The following is a 22,794-nucleotide window of genomic DNA, read 5'->3' as shown; positions in this document are numbered from 1 at the left end:
AGGTAGATCCCGGTGATTCACTCTCTGTGTGCTGCAAATCTCCAGCTTGGAGAAATTGTGGGGTTAACAACTAGGGAAAGCTGAAACCTCGCTGTTAATCACAAAGCGATGGCAGCCTCAGATGGCCGAGGTTTAACTTATGAGCGGGGGAAGAGGTGAGGATAGTGTTGCTGGATGATTTGACCTCTATCCGAACTCCTTTCCCCACTCGTCAATTGTTGAGGAGGCAGATACAAGTGGAATGAGCCGACGCTGACCGCCAAAATCACAGCCTCGTGAACGAACAACACACGGTTCAGTGGGCAATATGGTCATACTGACCATTAATTGTCGGCCTCGTTCATTCAGATTACAGAAAAACTGGGAACTCTTGGTTAACTCCGACCTCATCCCATGTGGCACACAGAACGTGATTCGTCTGATTTTATTGAAGTTTCTGTCTGCATCTGGGTTACAGCTGGAGGCATCGGGACAATAATCACAGTCAAATCAGCACGGGAGACAGAGCCTAGAGGGAGCTTTACTGTGTACCTAACCCCGTGCTGTACCTGTCCTGGGAGTGTTTGATGGGGACAGTGTAGAGGGAGATTTACTCTGTATCTAACCCCGTGCTGTACCTGTCCTGGGAGTGTTTGATGGCGACAGTGTAGAGGGAGTTTTACTCTGTATCTAACCCCGTGCTGTACCTGTCCTGGGAGTGTTTGATGGGGACAGTGTAGAGGGAGCAAACGTCACTGAAACCCAATGCCAGTCTTTGTCACATTGCCATTTGTGGGATCTTGCTGTGTACTAATTCGCTGCTGCGCATCCCACAAGCCCACACAGGCACCTATGGGGGTCTCATGAGGATGTGAAAAGTTCTACGTGCAAGCTCTCTTTCAATTGTATTGATCACTTGGATGATCCGACGATGGCCAATCTCTCCAAGGGTTAACTGTGCATTGTAGACAGTGAATTTCTGGGGATTTCGCCTCAGTCTCTGAGTGCCGGCGTTAGCTGCTTCAGTTTCTAAGAGCCTGGAGGAGTCGGTGTGACCCAGAAAACGATGGGTGAATGTCCTTGAAAACATCTCTGTTCATTCCACGTCCCATTCCTTTTAGTTCCGTTTGACAATTGCGGCACTGTCAGAGGGTCAGTAATGAGGGAGTGCCACACTGTCGGAGGGTCGGTACTGAGGGAGTGCCGCACTGTCGGAGGGTCAGTACTGAGGGAATGCTGCACTGTCGGAGTGTAAGTGCTGAGGGAGTGCTGCACTCTGAGGGTGAGTACTGAGGGAGTGCCACACTGTCAGAGGGTCAGTACTGAAGGAGCGCTGCACTATCAGAGGGTCAGTACTGAGGGAGTGCTGCACTGTCAGAGGGTCAGTACTGAGGGAGTGCCGCACTGTCAGAGGGTCAGTACTGAGGGAGTGCCGCATTGTCGGAGGGTCAGTACTGAGGGAGTGCCGCACTGTTGGAGGGTCAGTACTGAGGGAGTGCCGCACCGTCAGAGGGTCAGTACTGAGGGAGTGCCGCACTGTCGGAGGGTCAGTACTGAGGGAGTGCCGCACTGTCGGAGGGTCAGTACTGAGGGAGTGCCACACTGTCGGAGGGTCGGTACTGAGGGAGTGCCGCACTGTCAGAGGTCAGTACTGAGGGAGTGCTGCACTGTCGGAGAGTCGGTACTGAGGGAGTGCCGCACTGTCAGAGGGTCAGTACTGAGGGAGTGCTGCACTGTCAGAGGGTTGGTACTGAGGGAGTGCCGCACTGTTGGAAGGTCAGTACTGAGGGAGTGCAGCACTGTCCGAGGGTCAGTACTGAGGGAGTGCTGCACTGAGCGAGGGTCAGTACTGAGGGAGTGCTGCACTGTCGGAGGATCAGTACTGAGGGAGTGCTGCACTGTCGGAGGGTCAGTACTGAGGGAGTGCCACGTTGTCAGAGGGTCGTTACTGAGGGAGTCTTGTTCTATCAGAGGTGACATCTTCGAACGACCACTGAAGTCGACCCCGTCTGCCCTCTCGGGGCGGGTGTGAAAGATCCCACGGCCACTATGTGGAAGAGGAGCCGGGGTGGGGGGGGGAGCGCGCGAGTTCTCCCCGGTGTTTTGGGGCCAATATTTATCCCTCAACCCACATCGCTAAAAAAAAAAAATGATGCGGGTCATCATCACGTTGCTGTCGGTGGGATCTTGCTGTGCACCAATCGGCCGCTGCTTTTCCTGCGTGGGTGATGGTGACCACCCCTCGACAAGAGCCCTCCACCGGCGGCGAAGTGCCTTTGTTGGGGGGGTGGAGAGGGGAAAGGCGCTCGGGTCGGGGTGGGGAGGGTGGAAAAATCCAGCCCCTCCTCCAGGAGGCGCTGAAAGCTGCGACGGACGAGCCTCGGTGGGTAAAGCAGGAAGCGAGCGACACGCTGGGGCGTGAGGCTGGGTCAGGTGGGGGGTGTCCAAGTGCGTGAGGGCAAAGATTAACAACACTCAAAAGTAAACTTTATTCTAAACTCGGGGCAACATTTGAGGAATTAGTCATTTAAAAAAAAAGAGAAAATAAACCAGCGTGACAGTTCCGCCTGTCCAGCAGATAAAATACACTGAACCCCGCCACCAGCGGAGCTGACTCCTCCCCTCCCTTCACTTGTAGAATTCGTGTTCCTGTTCGTCTTTCTTGATGACCGTCTTGTAAGCCTTCTCAAAGTCCTTGGCCAGCACGATGTAGCGATTCTCTCGGACAGCCAGCATTCCAGCCTGAAGAGGGCGGGGGGGGGGGGGGGGTGCGGTGTGTGGTTGGGAGGGAGGCAAAGATGAGAAGAGAGTCACTCCCGACACAAGAGAAACAGCAGCAGGAGGCCATTCAGCCCCTCGAGCTTGCTCTCCCCCACCCACCCCCCCCCCCACCGGTTCGTTTCAAATGTGATCGATATTCTCCCTCGGCTCCCCATTCCCGTTACCCCTCTCCCTCAGGGCCCGAAAACCCATCGGTCTCGGTCTTGAATATAATCAGCGACGGAGTACCCACAGCTTCCCGGGGGGGTGGGGGAGAGAATTCCAAAGATTCACAACCCTCCGAGTGAGGTCATTTCTCCTCGTCTGCGTCCAAAATGGCCGACCCCACATTCTGAGACTGGGAACACCACCCCCCCCCCCACCCCCTTCACCCACACCCCCACTTCTACACTCTCCAGTGGGTGGGGTGAAAAAGCTTCTCGGCTCCGAGCCTGTCAAACCCTCTAAGAATTTTATACCTTTCAATGAGATCACCTCTCATTCTTCTAACGAGGCCCATAATTGGGACATATCTCCCAGGGTCAGCGCTGAGGGAGCGCCGCGCCGTCTGAGGGTCGGTGCTGAGGGAGCGCCGCGCTGTCCGTGGGTCAGTACTGAGGGAGCGCCGCGCTGTCCGAGGGTCAGTGCTGAGGGAGCGCCGCGCTGTCCGAGGGTCAGTACTCAGGGAGTGCTGCGCTGTTGGAGGGTCAGTACTGAGGGAGTGCTGCACTGTCAGAGGGTCAGTACTGAGGGAGTGCTGCACTGTCAGAGGGTCAGTACTGAGGGAGCGCCGCACTGTCCGAGGGTCAGTACTGAGGGAGTGCCGCACTGTCTGAGGGTCAGTACTGAGGGAGCGCCGCACGGTCCGAGGGTCAGTACTGAGAGAGTGCCGCACTGTCCGAGGGTCAGTACTGAGGGAGTGCCGCACTGTCCGAGGGTCAGTACTGAGGGAGTGCCGCACTGTCCGAGGGTCAGTACTGAGGGAGTGCCGCGCTGTCCGAGGGTCAGTACTGAGGGAGTGCCGCACTGTCCGAGGGTCAGTACTGAGGGAGTGCCGCACAGTCCAAGGGTCAGTACCGAGCTTGCAGTACCCTGAAAACTGCCCAGTCTACCTCGGATAACACTGGAAGGGCAAGATAACTCAAAAAATTAATGAGCAACAGGTGAAGCTAGCTCTTTCACGCTGCTACTGTGCAGTGTAGAGAACATACCTTATTTCTGTTGGACTGTGGATTAAAATTACAATGGCTTCAGTTGAAAGACAGGTCAAGCAGGGGAGTGTGTGGGATATATACAATGTTGCTGTCCTGGAACAGAGTGTGCTATGAAAGACAGGATGGTGCCGAGGAGGAGTCCGGTCTAATGGGGAACTGCCTGGCAACAACGTTTTAATTGGCTCCTGACCAGGTGAGCAGGGTTTGTGTGAGGACAGTGCAGCAGAATAGCTCGCAGCCTGAAAGGAAAAAGACCTAAAACCTCTGTCTCCTGTGTGTGTCAGGTTCCAGTAACTCTACAATAATAGCGAGCTGGCTTTTTCTCCTCATATCTCTATAACCTGCTCTCTCTCTGAAAACCCCTGTCAAGAGGAAAAGGGGAAAATCACCGTTAGAGACACTGAAAGGGTAAGGGCTCAACCAGTGAACTAAAGACTGAAAGTGCTGGAAGGACACCTCGTGTCATCAATAAAGAACTGAAAGGAATCTGGGAGACATCGATCAAAATCAACCCATTGAATCCTGTACTCCGGGATTGGTGCTATTGAACTGTTTTATCCCACCCTTAAAATCCATGTTTTTGTGTGTGTGTGTGTGTGTGTGTGTGTGTGTGTGTGTGTGTGTGTGTGTGTGTGTGTGTGTATGGGGATTTAATAGGTAGAGTTTAGGCTATCGAGTTAGAAATGAGCAGTTCCTATTTCTCTCTTTTGCCACTAGTTAAAGACAATTTGTTCAATAAAGAGTTATTTACTTAATAAGTTTACAAACCCGGAGTTCGTATTCCGTTAACCGAAATTAAACAGTTGGGTGTGTTGATCAAATTTTCCACATTTGGTCGGGGGTTCAGGGAGCAGCGGGGTGTGACAGCGCAGCATCCCCAATGGGAGTCGTGACAGCAGTGGCAACAGGAGTGGTATTCGCCACTAACAGGAAGCGGCCGGCGAGCCAGAAAAGACGTCCTGCCTATCGCGCAAACGAGCAACGCTGGATCATGCTGGCGCCACGCTAGGTATGTGGGTCCATGCGTCCCAAAGACTGGTGGATCGGGTATCAAACAGCGTGTCCCAGCCACTGTTCGCAATGTACAGACCCCGAACCCAACCAGCCCGCGCTTGCAAAACTCAAAGCACGGCGTCCAGCGTTAGATTCCGCGACTGGGCGCCATTTGGCTGAATAATCCCCAGCACGCAAAGAATTACACTGACAAACCGGTTTAAGATCCGTCAGTTGGGCTCGCAACTTGGTGCATTTGCGTGGACTAGAAGCTACCCATATTAATTCACAGGGGCCCTGTCCTTCCTGGTTTGAAATTCCAAACAACGCTTGGCAGTTAACTGTTAGTCACCACTAACTAGTGCACTCGCCACGGCGATGCCTCTACCAGAGTCCATTTGCCAGCCAATCAGCCACTCTCTTCTTCTCGCGCAGTATAAAGCTGTTGCTCCCCAACCCCCCACCCCCGACGCTGGCATTTTCTTGCGATCGTCCTGATGAACGCAAGATAAAAAAAAGCTTCAACAAAAAGATCTTTCTTTCAGCGGGGACTGAAGGTGGAAAGTAATTAAACCAGGGGAGAACAAAGGAAACCTGTCAGCGAAATACTTGGGCCGCAGGACAGCATGGGGCGTGTGCCTCGAATAAACAGTCCTTACAGAAGCACCACGGACTGACAAGGAATGAACTCCAGGCGCAAGTTAAGCGGGGAGGCGATGACATGGTAGACGTTACTGAGATTGGGGGGCATACAAGATGGTCAGAATCGGTGAACGGAGTTGACATCGCAGACCGGGAGAAGGGTAAAGGGGCAGTCGCCTGCCCGCTCTGATTGAAGATTAACGAGAGGGGGCATACCGGGGGTTAAAAGGACAAGGGGAGATCTTCCGGCTGGAATTAGCAGGTTTCAGAGCGTGGTGGGAGTGGGGCACAGAAGCCGTTGTGAAGCGGTAAACTGCATCGGCGTTCGAAAGGGAGAAACGCAGAACAACAGCTAAGGTTCGAGACTTAGGGTCGGTGGACTTCAACGGGATGAGGCAGAGGCTGCGCCAGATAAATCTCTTCATGGGGGGGGGGGGCGGGGAGAAGGTGGTCGGTGAACCACTGCAGCTACTCTTGCACGCACTCTCATCATTGCTGAGACACCGTCAGTTAGGATACAGGGAGAGGGACAGAGTCCCAGACATGGAGGAGGAAAGGCAAGAGTTATAGCCAGAGTCTGGACCAAATCCACCCTGTCAGAAATATTGGCTTCCTTTACCTTTGGCTGACTCAGTGCCTCTTTGACAGACCTATCCAATGAGTCTCCGCTCTCCACCCCCCCTGCTCGTTCCCCCCGCAGACCTGCAAATGTTTCCCCTTCGAGTGTTTCTCCAATTCCCTCGCCCCCCCACACCCTTTTTGAAAGTTCCTATTGAATCTGCTTCCACCCCCCCTTTCAGGCAGCGCCTTCCAGATCACAACAACTCGCTGTGTGTCAAAAAAATAATCCTCCTCATCTCCCCCCCGACTCTGGTCCCGATTTTCTTCGATCTGTGTCCCTCTGGTTACCGACCCTCCTGCTACTGGATACACTTTCTCCTCATTGACTCTCATCCAAACCCCGCCCCCCCCCCCTCCCGATTTCGAACGCCTCGATTCAAATCTCCCCCTTCTCCGCTCCGAGGGAGAACGATCCCAGCTTCTCCCAGTCCCTCCACACGGACATGAAGCCTCCCTCATCCCCCTTGGGGACCGGTCCCGGTAAATCTCCCTCCCCCCACCCCGGCACCCCCTCTCCAAGGCCCTGATATCCTTCCCAAACTGCGACACGCCCAGAACTGGACACAGCATTCCAGCTGGAGACGAACCAGAAATCTGGAAGGGTTTACCGAGCCTCACTCTGGGCTCGAGACCTGCATTTACAAATCCCAGGACACCGCAAGCTTTCTGGTCAGCTGACCGGCTCGGCCCTGCCAACTGAGAGTTGGCACTGAGTGAGGTTTAACTGCATTTGATTTACCCCCCTCGGAGGAAAGCACCGGTCCCAGTCGCCACTAGCAGACAGACAGTCTGCCGTCCAAGTTGGAGAACAATAGCAGACTCACCTCCTGACAGATGGAGTTGATGTCAGCTCCAGAAATCTTGTCTGGCCGAGCGATGTCTGCAGGTCACCGTCAAGGAAGAGCCAAGGGAGTGTTATTTTTTTTTTCTCCCCCCTCGATTGTGGCTCAGTTGGGCAGTCACCGAGTACAAAGGATTCAAGTCGCACTCGAGAAATTGGCAGCCAGAAATACAGCCCAGCACGTCAGTAGGTTAGGGAGGGAGGGAGGGAGCGCCGCGCTGTCGGAGGGTCAGTACAGAGGGAGTGCTGCACTGTCGGAGGGTCAGTGCTGAGGGAGTGCTGCACTGTCGGAGGGCCGGCGCTGAGGGAGTGCTGCACTGTCGGAGGGTCAGTGCTGAAGGAGTGCTGCACTGTCGGAGGGTCAGTACTGAGGGAGTACTGCACTGTCGGTGGTTAGTGCAGAGGGAGTGCTGCACTATTGGAGGGTCAGTACTGAGGGAGTGCTGCACTGTCGGAGGGTGAGTACTGAGGGAGTGCTGCACTGTCGGAGGGTCAGTACTGAGGGAGTGCTGCACTGTCGGAGGGTCAGTACTGAGGGAGTGCCGCATTGTCGGAGGGTCAGTACTGAGGGAGTGCCGCACTGTCGGAGGGTCAGTACTGAGGGAGTGCCGCACTGTTGGAGGGCCGGAGCTGAGGGAGTGCCGCACTGTCGGAGGGTCAGTACTGAGGGAGTGCCACACTGTCGGAGGGTCAGTACTGAGGGAGTGCCACACTGTTGGTGGGCTGGCGCTGAGGGAGTGCCGCACTGTCGGAGGGTCAGTACTGAGGGAGTGCCACACTGTCGGAGGGTCAGTACTGAGGGAGTGCCGCACTGTCGGAGGGTCAGTACTGAGGGAGTGCCGCACTGTCCGAGGGTCCGTACTGAGGGAGTGCTGCACTGTCGGTGGTTAGTGCAGAGGGAGTGCTGCACTGTCGGAGGGTCAGTACTGAGGGAGTGCTGCACTGTTGGAGGGTCAGTACTGAGGGAGTGCTGCACTGTTGGAGGGCCGGCGCTGAGGGAGTGCTGCACTGTTGGAGGGCCGGCGCTGAAGGAGTGCAGGACTGTTGGAGGGTCAGTACTGAAGGAGTGCTGCACTGTCGGAGGGTCAGTACTGAGGGAGTGCTGCACTGTCGGAGGTCAGTACTGAAGGAGTGCTGCACTGTCGGAGGGTCAGTACTGAGGGAGTGCTGCACTGTCGGAGGGTCAGTACTGAAGGAGTGCTGCACTGTCGGAGGGTCAGTACTGAGGGAGTGCTGCACTGTCGGAGGGTCAGTACTGAGGGAGTGCTGCACTGTCGGAGGGTCAGTACTGAGGGAGTGCCGCACTGTCGGAGGGTCAGTACTGAGGGAGTGCCGCACTGTCGGAGGGTCAGTACTGAGGGAGTGCCGCACTGTCGGAGGGTCAGTACTGAGGGAGTGCCGCAGTGTCGGAGGGTCAGGACTGAGGGAGTGCTGCACTGTTGGAGGGCCGGCGCTGAGGGAGCGCCGCACTGTCGGAGAGTCAGGACTGAAGGAGTACAGCACTGTCAGAGGGTCAGTACTGAGGGAGCGCCGCACTGTCGGAGAGTCAGGACTGAGGGAGTGCTGCAGTGTTGGAGAGTCAGTACTGAGGGAGTGCCGCACTGTCGGAGGGTTAGTGCAGAGGGAGTGCTGCACTGTCAGTGGTTAGTGCAGAGGGAGTGCTGCACTGTCGGAGGGTCAGTACTGAGGGAGTGCTGCACTGTTGGAGGGTCAGTACTGAGGGAGTGCTGCACTGTTGGAGGGCCGGCGCTGAGGGAGTGCTGCACTGTTGGAGGGTCAGTACTGAAGGAGTGCTGCAATGTGGGAGGGTCAGTACTGAGGGAGTGCTGCACTGTCGGAGGGTCAGTACTGAGGGAGCGCCGCACTGTCGGAGGGTCAGTACTGAGGGAGTGCTGCACTGTCGGAGGGTCAGTACTGAGGGAGTGCTGCACTGTCGGTGGTTAGTGCAGAGGGAGTGCTGCACTGTCGGAGGGTCAGTACTGAGGGAGTGCTGCACTGTTGGAGGGTCAGTACTGAGGGAGTGCCACACTGTCGGAGGGTCAGTACTGAGGGAGTGCCGCACTGTCGGAGGGTCAGTACTGAGGGAGTGCCGCACTGTCCGAGGGTCCGTACTGAGGGAGTGCTGCACTGTCGGTGGTGAGTGCAGAGGGAGTGCTGCACTGTCGGAGGGTCAGTACTGAGGGAGTGCTGCACTGTTGGAGGGTCAGTACTGAGGGAGTGCTGCACTGTTGGAGGGCCGGCGCTGAGGGAGTGCTGCACTGTTGGAGGGTCAGTACTGAAGGAGTGCAGGACTGTTGGAGGGTCAGTACTGAAGGAGTGCTGCACTGTCGGAGGGTCAGTACTGAGGGAGTGCTGCACTGTCGGAGGGTCAGTACTGAAGGAGTGCTGCACTGTCAGAGGGTCAGTACTGAGGGAGTGCTGCACTGTCGGAGGGTCAGTACTGAAGGAGTGCTGCACTGTCGGAGGGTCAGTACTGAGGGAGTGCTGCACTGTCGGAGGGTCAGTACTGAGGGAGTGCAGCACTGTCGGAGGGTCAGTACTGAGGGAGTGCCGCACTGTCGGAGGGTCAGTACTGAGGGAGTGCCGCACTGTCGGAGGGTCAGTACTGAGGGAGTGCCGCACTGTCGGAGGGTCAGTACTGAGGGAGTGCCGCACTGTCGGAGGGTCAGTACTGAGGGAGTGCCGCACTGTCGGAGGGTCAGTACTGAGGGAGTGCCGCAGTGTCAGAGGGTCAGGACTGAGGGAGTGCTGCACTGTTGGAGGGCCGGCGCTGAGGGAGCGCCGCACTGTCGGAGAGTCAGGACTGAGGGAGTACAGCACTGTCAGAGGGTCAGTACTGAGGGAGCGCCGCACTGTCGGAGAGTCAGGACTGAGGGAGTGCTGCAGTGTTGGAGAGTCAGTACTGAGGGAGTGCCGCACTGTCGGAGGGTTAGTGCAGAGGGAGTGCTGCACTGTCAGTGGTTAGTGCAGAGGGAGTGCTGCACTGTCGGAGGGTCAGTACTGAGGGAGTGCTGCACTGTTGGAGGGTCAGTACTGAGGGAGTGCTGCACTGTTGGAGGGCCGGCGCTGAGGGAGTGCTGCACTGTTGGAGGGTCAGTGCTGAAGGAGTGCTGCACTGTGGGAGGGTCAGTACTGAGGGAGTGCTGCACTGTCGGAGGGTCAGTACTGAGGGAGCGCCGCACTGTCGGAGGGTCAGTACTGAGGGAGTGCTGCACTGTCGGAGGGTCAGTACTGAGGGAGTGCCGCACTGTTGGAGGGCCGGCGCTGAGGGAGTGCCGCACTGTCGGAGGGTCAGTACTGAGGGAGTGCCACACTGTCGGAGGGTCAGTACTGAGGGAGTGCCGCACTGTCGGAGGGTCAGTACTGAGGGAGTGCCGCACTGTCGGAGGGTCAGTACTGAGGGAGTGCTGCACTGTCGGTGGTTAGTGCAGAGGGAGTGCTGCACTGTCGGAGGGTCAGTACTGAGGGAGTGCTGCACTGTTGGAGGGTCAGTACTGAGGGAGTGCTGCACTGTGGGAGGGTCAGTACTGAGGGAGTGCTGCACTGTCGGTGGTTAGTGCAGAGGGAGTGCTGCACTGTGGGAGGGTCAGTACTGAGGGAGTGCTGCACTGTCGGTGGTTAGTGCAGAGGGAGTGCTGCACTGTGGGAGGGTCAGTACTGAGGGAGTGCTGCACTGTCGGAGGGTCAGTACTGAGGGAGCGCCGCACTGTCGGAGGGTCAGTACTGAGGGAGTGCTGCACTGTCAGAGGGTCAATACTGAGAGAGTGCTGCACTGTCAGAGGGTCAGTACTGAGGGAGTGCTGCACTGTCAGAGGGTCAGTACTGAGGGAGTGCTGCACTGTCAGAGGGTCAGTACTGAGGGAGTGCTGCACTGTCAGAGGGTCAGTACTGAGGGAGCGCCGCACTGTCAGAGGGTCAGTACTGAGGGAGTGCTGCACTGTCAGAGGGTCAGTACTGAGGGAGTGCTGCACTGTCGGAGGGTCAGTACTGAGGGAGTGCTGCACTGTCGGAGGGTCAGTACTGAGGGAGCGCCGCACTGTCAGAGGGTCAGTACTGAGGGAGTGCTGCACTGTCAGAGGGTCAGTACTGAGGGAGTGCTGCACTGTCAGAGGGTCAGTACTGAGGGAGTGCTGCACTGTCGGAGGGTCAGTACTGAGGGAGTGCTGCACTGTCGGAGGGTCAGTACTGAGGGAGTGCTGCACTGTCAGAGGGTCAGTACAGAGGGAGTGCTGCACTGTCAGAGGGTCAGTACAGAGGGAGTGCTGCACTGTCAGAGGGTCAGTACTGAGGGAGTGCTGCACTGTCAGAGGGTCAGTACTGAGGGAGCGCTGCACTGTGGGAGGGTCAGTACTGAGGGAGTACAGCACTGTTGGAGGATCAGTGCCGAGAGAGTTCCGTGCGGTGCGGGGGTGCGGGGAGGTGGGTGTGGGGAACGGCAGGCAACATCTCTCCCTTGACCGACATCACTAAAAAAGACGATCTGGGTCATGACCACACTGCTGTTTGTGGGATCTTGCTGTGCGCAAATTGGCGGCTGCGTTTCCTGCCTTCAAACAAGGGTCACGCTTCCCAAAAAAAAAAAGTCCTTCATTGGCTGTGAAGTGCTCAGGGATACCCTGGGCATGTGACAGGCGCTAGAGAAATGGAAGCCCTTACCTCCCTGTTTCTTCCGGGGACAGATTGCTCTGCTCCTATCCCATAGCTTTCAAACTCGGATCAAATCCTCCAGTTGATAGGCACACATAACGCGTTGAAGCGGAGAGTAGATAGCGAGTAGGCATAAATGGGTTTTTTTTTTTCCCCCCCTTGGTGAGCAGGATGTGAGCAGTGGACTGCCACAGGGATCAGCGCTGGGGGTCTCGATTATTTACAATTTTACATCAACGGCGTGAATGAAGGGGGGGGGTGCCGAAGGATCGGCGGCTAAATTTGCCACCGACGACGCAAGAGGTAGGAAAGTAAACTGTGCGGAGGGCAGAAGGAGGTTACAAAGGGACACAGGTAGGTCAAGCGAGTGGGCAGAGATCCGGCCAGTTGGTGGGAGGTTGTGGGGGGTGGGTGGGGGGAAAGAGTGCGAAATCGTTCATTTCGGCTGAACGGTGAGAGATCGCAGAGCTCCCAGCGATTCAGAGGGGTCTGGGTGTCCAAGTCCGTCAATTGCAAAAGACGTGGTACGCAGGTAATCCGGAAAGCTAATCGAACGTTATCGGGTTTTGTGAGGGGTGGGGGGGCGGGAATCGATTACGAAAGGAGGGAGCTCACGCTTCAGCTGTACAGGGCACACTGGTGAGATCACGCAGTATATAGTGTCGGGCACCTTATATAACGAAGGACGTCAACGTGCTGGAAGGGGTTCAAAGGAAGTTTTCCAGGCTAATACCTGGAATGGGCGGGATGTCTAATGAGAACGGGCTGGACAAGTTAGGCTTGTATGTACTGGAATTTGGAAGAGGAAGAGGAGACCTGATTGAGACCTTGAAGACCCTGAGGAATCTGGACAAGGGATGTTGGGGGGTGGGGTGGGGGGAGGATGTTCCCTCTTGTAGGTGGATCCCGAGCTATGGGTCACTGTTTAAAAATAAGGGGCTGCTCATTCATGACAGATGAGGAGAGATTTCTTTACTTTCAGGGGATCTGAGTCTCTGGAATTCTCTTTCTGAAAAGCTAGCGGAAGCAGAGGCTTTGGATATTTTTAAGGCAGAGCGAGATAGATTCTTGATTAACAAGGTGGGGGGTGGGGGGGGCAAGGGGGTGAAAGGTGAGCTGGGTAGGCTGCAATGTGGGGGTTGAGGCTACAATCCAATCAGCCGTGATCTTATTGAAAGGCAGAGCAGGCTCGAGGAGGTGAGCAGCGCAGCACCTGCTCCTCATTCCTACGTTACCCTGCTAAAGTCCAGGGGATGTGGGCCCAGCTCCTGTCATCTCGCCTCGTAGCTTAACCCTCGGTGTCCCAGCGTCATTCTGGCAAATCGACGCTGCACTCTCTCTCTCCCTCTCTCCCTGAGGTCAACGTATCCTCCCTAAGGTGTGAGGCTCAGAGCTGTTCACAGCGACTCCCAGGTGCGGCTTAACCAGGGCTTTGTACAGAATGAAGCAGAGCTTATAACCCCACCGCCGCCCCCCACCCCCCTCCCAACTCTTTCTCCTTCTAGCTCAGGGGCAGCATTCCCGTCGCTGCCTCTGGGATCTTTAGGGTGCTGTGCAAACGTGAATTTGGTGTGATGTGACACCCCAAAGCTCGGATGAGCAAGGACGGAGAGTGGGGGGGTGGCGATATTAAGAGTGAGCCATGTGAGATTCTGCATCAGGGAGCCCACCAGGGTACAGATCAGGACCACTGAACTCTGCCGGGAGCTTTAACGACGGGGTGTCCAACACACCCAGTCCCTTTCAGTGACGCGTGGGGGAGAGGGGTGGGGGGGGCAACTGCAGCGTCGCCAGCGCTCTCCTGTCAGCAGGAAGGATACAATCCTCGAGGTCCACCTCTTCCGACAGGTTCATCTTGCCGGTGATGGTGGTGAAGATGAGTCGCTTCTGCCGCCTGTCCGGGAGTGGGAACTCGATCTTACGATCGAGACGCCCGGGACGCAGCAGGGCTGGGTCCAAGGTGTCCGCTCGGTTCGTGGCCATGATGACCTGCGGAGGAGAGAGAACGGAGGTCACAACCGGTAGTCAGGCCCCAAAACACAACGTAGTGCCGCGCTGTCGGAGGGTCAGTACTGAGGGAGTGCTGCACTGTCAGAGGGTCAGTGCTGAGGGAGTGTTGCACTGTCGGAGGGTCAGTACTGAGGGAGTGCTGCACTGTTGGAGGGGCAGTACTGAGGGAGTGCTGCACTGTCAGACAGTCAGTACTGAGGGAGTGTTGCACTGTCAGACGGTCAGTACTGAGGGAGTGCTGCACTGTCGGAGGGTCAGTACTGAGGGAGTGCTGCACTGTCAGACGGTCAGTACTGAGGGAGTGCTGCACTGTCAGAGGGTCAGTACTGAGGGAGTGCTGCACTGTTGGAGGGTCAGTGCTGAGGGAGTGCTGCACTGTCGGAGGGTCAGTATTGAGGGAGTGCCGCACTGTCAGAGGGTCAGTACTGAGGGAGTGCTGCACTGTCGGAGGGTCAGTACTGAGGGAGTGCTGCACTGTCGGAGGGTCAGTACTGAGGGAGTGCCGCACTGTCGGAGGGTCAGTACTGAGGGAGTGCCGCACTGTCGGAGGGTCAGTACTGAGGGAGTGCCGCACTGTCGGAGGGTCAGTGCTGAGGGAGTGCTGCACTGTCGGAGGGTCAGTACTGAGGGAGTGCCGCACTGTCGGAGGGTCAGTGCTGAGGGAGTGCTGCACTGTCAGAGGGTCAGTATTGAGGGAGTGCCGCACTGTCAGAGGGTCAGTACTGAGGGAGTGCCGCACTGTCAGAGGGTCAGTGCTGAAGGAGTGCTGCACTGTCGGAGGGTCAGTGCTGAGGGCGTGCTGCACTGTCGGAGGGTCAGTACTGAGGGAGTTCTGCACTGTCGGAGGGTCAGTACTGAGGGAGTGCTGCACTGTCGGAGGGTCAGTACTGAGGGAGTGCTGCACTGTCAGAGGGTCAGTACTGAGGGAGTGCTGCACTGTCAGAGGGTCAGTACTGAGGGAGTGCTGCACTGTCAGAGGGTCAGTACTGAGGGAGTGCTGCACTGTCAGAGGGTCAGTACTGAGGGAGTGCTGCACTGTCAGAGGGTCAGTACTGAGGGAGTGCTGCACTGTCAGAGGGTCAGTACTGAGGGAGTGCTGCACTGTCGGAGGGTCAGTACTGAGGGAGTGCTGCACTGTCGGAGGGTCAGTACTGAGGGAGTGCCGCACTGTCAGAGGGTCAGTACTGAGGGAGTGCCGCACTGTCAGAGGGTCAGTACTGAGGGAGTGCCGCACTGTCAGAGGGTCAGTACTGAGGGAGTGCTGCACTGTCAGAGGGTCAGTATTGAGGGAGTGCTGCACTGTCGGAGGGTCAGTACTGAGGGAGTGCCGCACTGTCAGAGGGTCAGTACTGAGGGAGTGCCGCACTGTCAGAGGGTCAGTGCTGAGGGAGTGCTGCACTGTCGGAGGGTCAATGCTGAGGGAGTGCTGCACTGTCGGAGGGTCAATGCTGAGGGAGTGCTGCACTGTCAGAGGGTCTGTACTGAGGGAGTGCTGCACTGTCGGAGGGTCAGTGCTGAGGGAGTGCTGCACTGTCAGAGGGTCAGTACTGAGGGAGTGCTGCACTGTCTGAGGGTCAGTACTGAGGGAGTGCCGCACTGTCAGAGGGTCAGTGCTGAGGGAGTGCTGCACTGTCGGAGGGTCAGTGCTGAGGGAGTGCTGCACTGTCAGAGGGTCAGTACAGAGGGCGTGCTGCACTGTCAGAGGGTCAGTACCGAAAAAGTGCTTGCAGTGTCAGAGGGTCACGACTGAGGGAGTGTCGCATTGTTGGAGGGTCAGTACTGAGGGAGTGCTGCACTGTTGGAGGGTCAGTACTGAGGGAGTGCTGCACTGTCAGAGGGTCAGTACTGAGGGAGTGCTGCACTGTCAGAGGGTCAGTACTGAGGGAGTGCTGCACTGTCAGAGGGTCAGTACTGAGGGAGTGCTGCACTGTCAGAGGGTCAGTACTGAGGGAGTGCTGCACTGTCAGAGGGTCAGTACTGAGGGAGTGCTGCACTGTCAGAGGGTCAGTACTGAGGGAGTGCTGCACTGTCAGAGGGTCAGTAGTGAGGGAGTGCTGCATTGTCAGAGATAAATATCAGCCCCAGGGACACCGGGGGGAACTCCCCCCTGCTCTTCTTCCAAATAGTGGCCGTGTGATCTTTCACACCAGCCCGAGAGGGCAGATGGGGGCCTAAGTTTAATGTCTCCTCGAAAAGAGGACGTCTCTCTCAGGACTACAATGGGAGGGTCAGCGGGATTTTGAGCGCTCGGGTTCTGGGAGTGGGACTTAACCGATGACCTCCAGAGGCAGAGGCAACAGCAGCAGCCCCACCTGAGGGACAGCGGACATTACTGTGCTATACTGTGGAGGAGCACAGCAGATTGTGCTAACGTTTCATATCAGAAACCTCCCTATCTCTGTAACCTTCTCCAGCCCCAACAACCCTCCTTATCTCTGTAACATCCTCCACCAACCACAGCCATCCCAATCTCTAGAACATCCTCCAGTCACTCCAACACTCCTTATCTCTGTAAACTCCACCAGCCACTACACCCCTCCCTATTTCTGTAAACTCCCCCAGCCCCTAAATCCCTCCCTATCTCTATAACCTCCTTCAAATCTACAAACCTCCCTATCTATGTAACTTCCTACAGACGCAACAAACATCCCTATATCTGTAACATCCTCCATACCCAACACCCCTCCCTATCTCTGTAACCTCCACCAGCCTCTACAACCCTCCCTATCTGTTACCTCCTCCAGTCCCGACAACCCTCCCTATCTCTGTAACCTCCACCAGCCTCTACAACCCTCCCTATCTGTTACCTCCTCCAGTCCCGACAACCCTCCCTATCTCTGTAACCTCCTCCAGCCCCTACAACCCTCCCTATCTCTGTAACCTCCTCCAGCCCCGACAACCCTCCCTATCTCTGTAACCTCCTCCAGCCCCTACAGCCCTCCCTATCTCTGTAACCTCCTCCAGCCCCTACAACCCTCCCTATCTCTGTAACCTCCTCCAGCCCCTACAACCCTCCCTATCTCTGTAATCTCCTCTAATCCCGACAACCCTCCCTATCTCTGTAACCTCCTCCAGTCCCGACTACCCTATCTCTGTAACCTCCTCCAGTCCCGACAACCCTCCCTATCTCTGTAACCTCCTCCAGTCTCGACAACCCTCCCTATCTGTAACCTCCTCCAGTCCCAACAACCCTCCCTATCTGTAACCTCCTCTAGCTTCTACAACCCTCCCTATCTCTGTAACTCCTCCAGCCCCGACAACCCTCCCTATCTCTGTAACCTCCTCCAGCCCCTACAACCCTCCCTATCCCTGTAACCTCCTCCAGCCCCTACAACCCGCCCTATCTCCGTAACCTCCTCCAGTCCCTACAACCCTCCATATCTATGTAACCTCCTCCAGCCCCGACAACCCTCCCTATCTCTGTAACCTCCTCCAGCCCGTACACTTCTCCCTATCTCTGAAACCTCCTGCAGCCGCTACAACCCTCCCTATCTCTGTAACCTCCTCCAACCCCTAGACCCCTCCCTCTCTCTGTAATCTCCTCCAGCCCCTACAACCCTCCCTATCTCTGTAAACTCCTCCAGCCCTTACAACCCTCCCTTCAAAACCAAACTTCTTTGACATAGTTTTTGATCACTTGTTTCTAATAAGTCCTTCTGAAGGTCGTTGTCAAATTCACCTCCCAATAAAGCAGGGGTTTTTTTGTGTACATTTAGAGATTGTCCCCCTGCTGTTCTGGTCTTTGTGACAGAGACCCAGGTTTTTTTTTCATCTAAATCCCTCATTGCAGCCCTTTATCACTTTCTCCCCCTCATGTATTTATCCAGCTTCCCCCTTAAATGCAATCGATACTATTCACCTCGACCACTCCCTGTGGGAGCGAGTCCCACATTCTCCCCCACTCTCTGGGTAAAGAAGTTTCTCCTGAATCCCCCCATTGGGTTTATCAGTGACGATCTCATACCGATGGTCCCCTAGTTCTGGTCTCACCCCGACAAGTGGAAACATCTTCTCCACGTCCACCCCATCGAAACCCTTTCATCCTTTTAAAGACCTCGATCAGGTCACCCCCCCCTCAGGCTTCTCTTGTCTAGAGAGAAAACAGACCCAGCCTGATCCATCCTGTCCTGATACGTTCGCCACACGCAGGTCGAGGGGGTGTCATCTGCGGTGCTGAATCGCCGGGGGCTACCCGGATCGAGCAGCCCCCTCTCTAACCCGCGCCGCACCACATGGGGAACCTTCATCGACGCATCTTGTTCACCACCCGTACCTTAACGTTAACGTTCTGGTCAAAGCCATCCATCTGGTTAAGCAGCTCCAACAGGATTCGCTGCACCTCTCTGTCCGCTGGGATCCACAACACGTTACAATGATGGGGAGGAAAAAAACAAACAACAAACAACAAATAAAAAAGGGTCTCATTTCAGAGCTACAACCACCTGACGTAGTCAAATGCCTCAAGGCGCTTTACAGGAGCGAGTACCCAACAGAAGCTAACACGGAGCCACGTAGGGAGATGAGGGACAGGCGACCAACAGCTCGGTCAGAGAGGTTGGCTTTTAAGGAGCGTCATAAAGGGGGGAAGAGCGGGGGAAAATCGGGGGTCGGGGGGGGGGGAGGGGAGTGCTCAAGAGGCTGGAACTGGAGGAGCACAGAGATCTTAGAGAGCTGTAAGGGCTGGAGGAGGTGACAGAGATAGGGAGGGTTGTAGGGGCTGGAGGAGGTTACAGAGATAGGGAGGGTTGTAGGGGCCGGAGGAGGTGACAGAGATAGGGAGGGTTGTAGGGGCCGGAGGAGGTGGCAGAGATAGGGAGGGTTGTAGGGGCTGGAGGAGGTGACAGAGATAGGGAGGGTTGTAGGGGCCGGAGGAGGTGACAGAGATAGGGAGGGTTGTAGGGGCCGGAGGAGGTTACAGAGATAGTGAGGGTTGGAGGCGCTGGAGGAGTTTACAGAGATAGGGAGGGTTGTAGGGGCCGGAGGAGGTTACAGAGATAGGGAGGGTTGGAGGTGGTTACAGAGATAGGGAGGGTTGTAAGGGCTGGAGGAGGTTGCAGAGATAGGGAGGGTTGTAGGGGCTGGAGGAGGTTACAGAGATAGGGAGGGTTGGAGGAGGTTACAGAGATAGGGAGGGTTGGAGGAGGTTACAGAGATAGGGAGGGGTGTAGGGGCTGGAGGAGTTTACAGGGATAGGAAGGGGTGTAGGGGGCTGGAGGAGGTTACAGAGATAGGGAGGGTTGTTGGGTCTGGAGGGGGGTTACAGAGATAGGGAGGGTTGTAGGGGCTGGAGGAGGTTACAGAGATGGGGAGGGTTGTAGGGGCTGGAGGAGGTTACAGAGATAGGGAGTGTTGTAGGTGCTGGAGGAGGTTACAGAGATAGGGAGGGTTGTAGGAGCTGGAGGAGGTTACAGAGATAGGGAGGGTTGTTGGGTCTAGAGGAGGTTACAGAGATAGGGAGGGTTGTAGGAGGTTACAGAGATAGGGAGGTTTATAGGGGCTGGAGGAGGTTACAGAGATAGGGAAGTTTGGAGGAAATTACAGAGATGGAGAGGAACGAGGGATTTGATGTAACAGTTCTCTGCTTTTGTCTGGTAACAATCTCTTCGGGAGGCTTTCTGAAGCTGTGTACAACTACAGATTGTGGCAGTTTGAGGTGGAAATGAGTGGATTGTCCACCTACCTCCAGTCTGGGCATCAAAGCGCTTGGTTGCGATGGCATCAATCTCGTCGATGAAGATGATTGCTGGAGCGTTCTCCTTGGCCAACCTGAAGACATCTCTGACCATCCGAGGACCCTCCCCCAGATACTTTTGTACAAACTCCGAGCCCACCACACGAATGAAGGCAGCTGGCCAAATGGGAGAGAGACAGAAACCAGATCAGTGTCGTCAACACAGGAACAGGAGGAGGCCCATTCAGCCCCTCCTGAAGCCTGTTACACAGGAACAGGAAAAGGCCCATTCAGCCCCCTCGAGCCTGTTACACAGGAACAGGAGGAGGCCCATTCAGCCCCCTCGTGCCTCTTATTTTATTTGATTGGATCACGTCCGATCTGTATCTTGACCCCATCCACCCGCCTCGGTTCCGTGACCCTTAACCCCCCCCGACCCAACAAAAATCTCTCAATCTCAGTTTTGAAATTTACAATTGACCCCTCCCAGTCTCGACAGCTTTTTCTGGGGGAGAGAGTTCCAGATTTCCACCCCCCACTTTGTGTGAAGAATTGCTTCCTGACATCACCCCCTGAACGGCCTGGCTCTAATTATAAGTTTCTGCCCCCTTGTTCTGGACCCCCCCTCACCTCACCCCCACCATCGGGGGAAATAGTTTCACTCTATTGTCCCCACCGAATCCTTTAATCATCTTAAACCCCTCGATTAGATCCCCCCGTTAATCTTCGAGACTCGAGGGAACACAAGCCTGGTCTGTGCAACCTGTCCTCGGGATTTAACCCTTTCAGCCCCGGGATCGTTCTGGTGACTCTGGGCTGCAGCCCCTCCGAGGATAATATACCCTCCCTGAGGAGCAGGGTCCAGGACTGAACCCAGTGACTACAGGTGGGGTCTGAGAGGAGCTTTAGAAAACTGCGGGCTCCTACTGTGCTGTCACAGCCCGAGAGGTCCCTTCCGGCCTGGACCCCCTGAACCGGGGGATGGTCTGGGGATCTTTCTGGTGACTCTGGGCTGCACCCCCTCCGAGGTCAATATACCCTCCCTGAGGTGCGGGGGCCCTGGGATTGAATGGGAGGGAGTCCAGGTTTCTGGGGGGAGGGGTTGGGGTTTGTTCCCCCAAGTCTCCCAGCGCGAGTACAGGTGGGGTGGGGGGTGGGTGGCGTTCACCGGAGCCACGTTGGCAGGGTGGTTGTCAGTGCCGCCGGCGGTGGGGGGGGAGGAGCTGGCCGATCGCCGCGGGGGGCGGGGGGCGGGGGGGGGCGGGGTTACCTGTGGTGTGGTGAGCGACAGCCTTGGCCAACATGGTCTTGCCGCAGCCGGGAGGTCCGTACATCAGTACACCCCGAGGAGGGTCAATCCCGATCTGAAAACACAAGAGGCACAAGCTCAGGACAGGCCCAGTGGGCAGTACAACCCGACACCCCCCTCTCAGGACAGGGCCGGGGGCAAGAACCCAACAAACGCCGCCCCGCACCCCCCCCGCCCCAACCTCCGCACCCCTCCACCCACCTCAGGACAGGCAAAGGGGCAGCCCCACCGCACCCCACCCCCAACACCACCCCCCACACACCCCACACCATCCCCCCCTTCTCCGGACAGCGAGGCCAAGGGTGTTTGGGGGGGGGAGTGGGGGGTTGGGGGGGGTGGGTCGAACGAGGGCGAGGGATAAACACTACCTCCCTCCCCCGCACCCACCCACCCACCCACCCACCGCCTCCCCTTCCCACTGAGACGAGTGGGCAAGGGAGGTCAAAGGTGAAGCAGCCACCGGACCGAGGGGTTCCCTCCCTCTCGCACAGGGTGGAGGGGAGGGTGGGGGTACACCCCAGCGCTCCTGGGAGGTGGTGGAGCCGGTCGCCCCCCCGAGTCATTCTGGCCTGTCGACAGGCACCCACCCACCTGCTTGTAGAGCTCAAAGTGAGTGAGGGGCAGTTCCACAGCCTCGCGCACCTCCTGCTTCTGGATGTCCATTCCTCCAATGTCAGAGTACAGCACGTCGGGCTTCTGATCTGTGAACGAGACAAGAGTCCCTGAATCTCCGGGGGGGGGGTGGGGCGGGTGGGTGGTGTGTGTGTGGGAGGGAGGGGGAGCGAGGGGAAGAACCCGGGAGACCGAGATCCCTCCCCAGGCTCGCCGGAAAAGTGCAGAGAGCCCGGACTGAACTGATCCCCGCCCGTCAGTTTGGCGAGCCTCCGTCTGGAGGAGGCCATTCGGCCCATCGCACCTGTGCTGGCTCTCTGTAAGTTCTATCCAATTAGTCCTCTCTCCCCTACCCCCCCAACCCCGGCTCTCTTCCCCCCCACAGACCTGCAAATTTTTCCCCTTCGAGTATTTCTCCAATTCCCCCCCCCCTTTTTTTGAAAGTTCCTATTGAATCTGCTTCCACCGCCCTTTCAGGCAGCGCCTTCCAGATCACAACAACTCGCTGGGTCAAAAAATAATCCTCCTCATCTCCCCCACCTCTGGTCCTCTTCCCCGATTCTCTTCAATCTGTGTCCCTCTGGTTACCGACCCTCCTGCCGCTGGAAACACTTTCCCCTCATTGACTCTATCCAAACCCCCCTCCTGATGTTGAACGTCCGGATTCAATCTCCCCCCCTTAACCTTCTCCGCTCCAAGGGAGGACGATCCCAGCTCTCTTACAGAGCTGTGCCCTCGACACGGCCAATACAGAGTTACATCGGGTCTACAGCACAGAAACAGGCCATTTGGCCCATCTCCTCCGTGCTGGTGTTCCTGCCCCACACCAGCCCCCTCCCACACCCCCCTCTCCATCCCACCCCATCCCCATATCCTTCTAGTCCTTTCTCCCCCCCTCATGTGTTTATCCAGCTTCCCCCCTTAAATACATCAACACTATTCACCTCGACCACTCCCCGTGGGAGCGAGTCCCACATTCTCCCCCACTCTCTGGGTAAAGAGGTTTCTCCTGAATCCCCCCATTGGGTTTATCAGTGACGATCTTGAGTATCGATGGTCCCCTAGTTCTGGTCTCACTCCGACAAGTGGAAACATCTTCTCTACGTCTACCCCATCGAAACCCTTTCATCATTTTAAAGACCTCGATCAGGCCAGTCCCTTGATTGTTGCTTGTCTAAAGAAGCCCCCGTCTGTTCAGTCCGCGTCTCTGCAGCGCTCTCCGCTGTGTGTGTCCTCATACCTGATGTCAGCATCATAATACTGCTGTCAGCCTCAGGAGGAAGGACATCTACCAGGGCATTGCTGTGCTTGTGGAGAGCGACGGAAGCATTAGGTTTCAACAGCTCCCGGTCAATGGTGCTCAGAATTCTCACGTAGTAATTGGAACCTGTGAAATGAGAGACACAGGAAGAGAGGCAGAAAGAGAGGCAGAAAGAGAGGCAGAAAGAGAGGCAGAAAGAGAGGCAGAAAGAGAGGCAGAAAGAGAGGCAGAAAG

General features: G+C 56.5%; 1 protein-coding gene across 1 annotated transcript in view; it reads right to left on the bottom strand.

Annotated features, from left to right (window-relative positions):
• Positions 1 to 2,444: 2,444 nt before the first annotated feature.
• LOC121274029 (26S proteasome regulatory subunit 6B-like) overlaps positions 2,445 to 22,794 on the bottom strand; it is a 48,584-nt gene continuing 28,234 nt past the window's right edge. The window contains exons 2-9 of the mRNA XM_041181159.1: positions 22,540 to 22,714; positions 21,279 to 21,388; positions 20,649 to 20,742; positions 19,388 to 19,555; positions 17,981 to 18,057; positions 13,518 to 13,686; positions 7,034 to 7,089; positions 2,445 to 2,721 (exon numbers count right to left, since the gene is read on the bottom strand). Of these exons, the coding sequence (XP_041037093.1) occupies positions 2,608 to 2,721; positions 7,034 to 7,089; positions 13,518 to 13,686; positions 17,981 to 18,057; positions 19,388 to 19,555; positions 20,649 to 20,742; positions 21,279 to 21,388; positions 22,540 to 22,714 (963 nt within the window). The 3' untranslated portion in view covers positions 2,445 to 2,607. The remainder of the gene's footprint in view (positions 2,722 to 7,033; positions 7,090 to 13,517; positions 13,687 to 17,980; positions 18,058 to 19,387; positions 19,556 to 20,648; positions 20,743 to 21,278; positions 21,389 to 22,539; positions 22,715 to 22,794) is intronic.

This window comes from Carcharodon carcharias (assembly GCF_017639515.1).
Source record: "Carcharodon carcharias isolate sCarCar2 chromosome 29 unlocalized genomic scaffold, sCarCar2.pri SUPER_29_unloc_2, whole genome shotgun sequence".
Lineage (NCBI taxonomy): Eukaryota > Metazoa > Chordata > Chondrichthyes > Lamniformes > Lamnidae > Carcharodon > Carcharodon carcharias.
The sequence above is the reverse complement of the archived record's forward strand: the minus strand, read 5'-3'. Positions and strand labels throughout refer to the sequence as shown.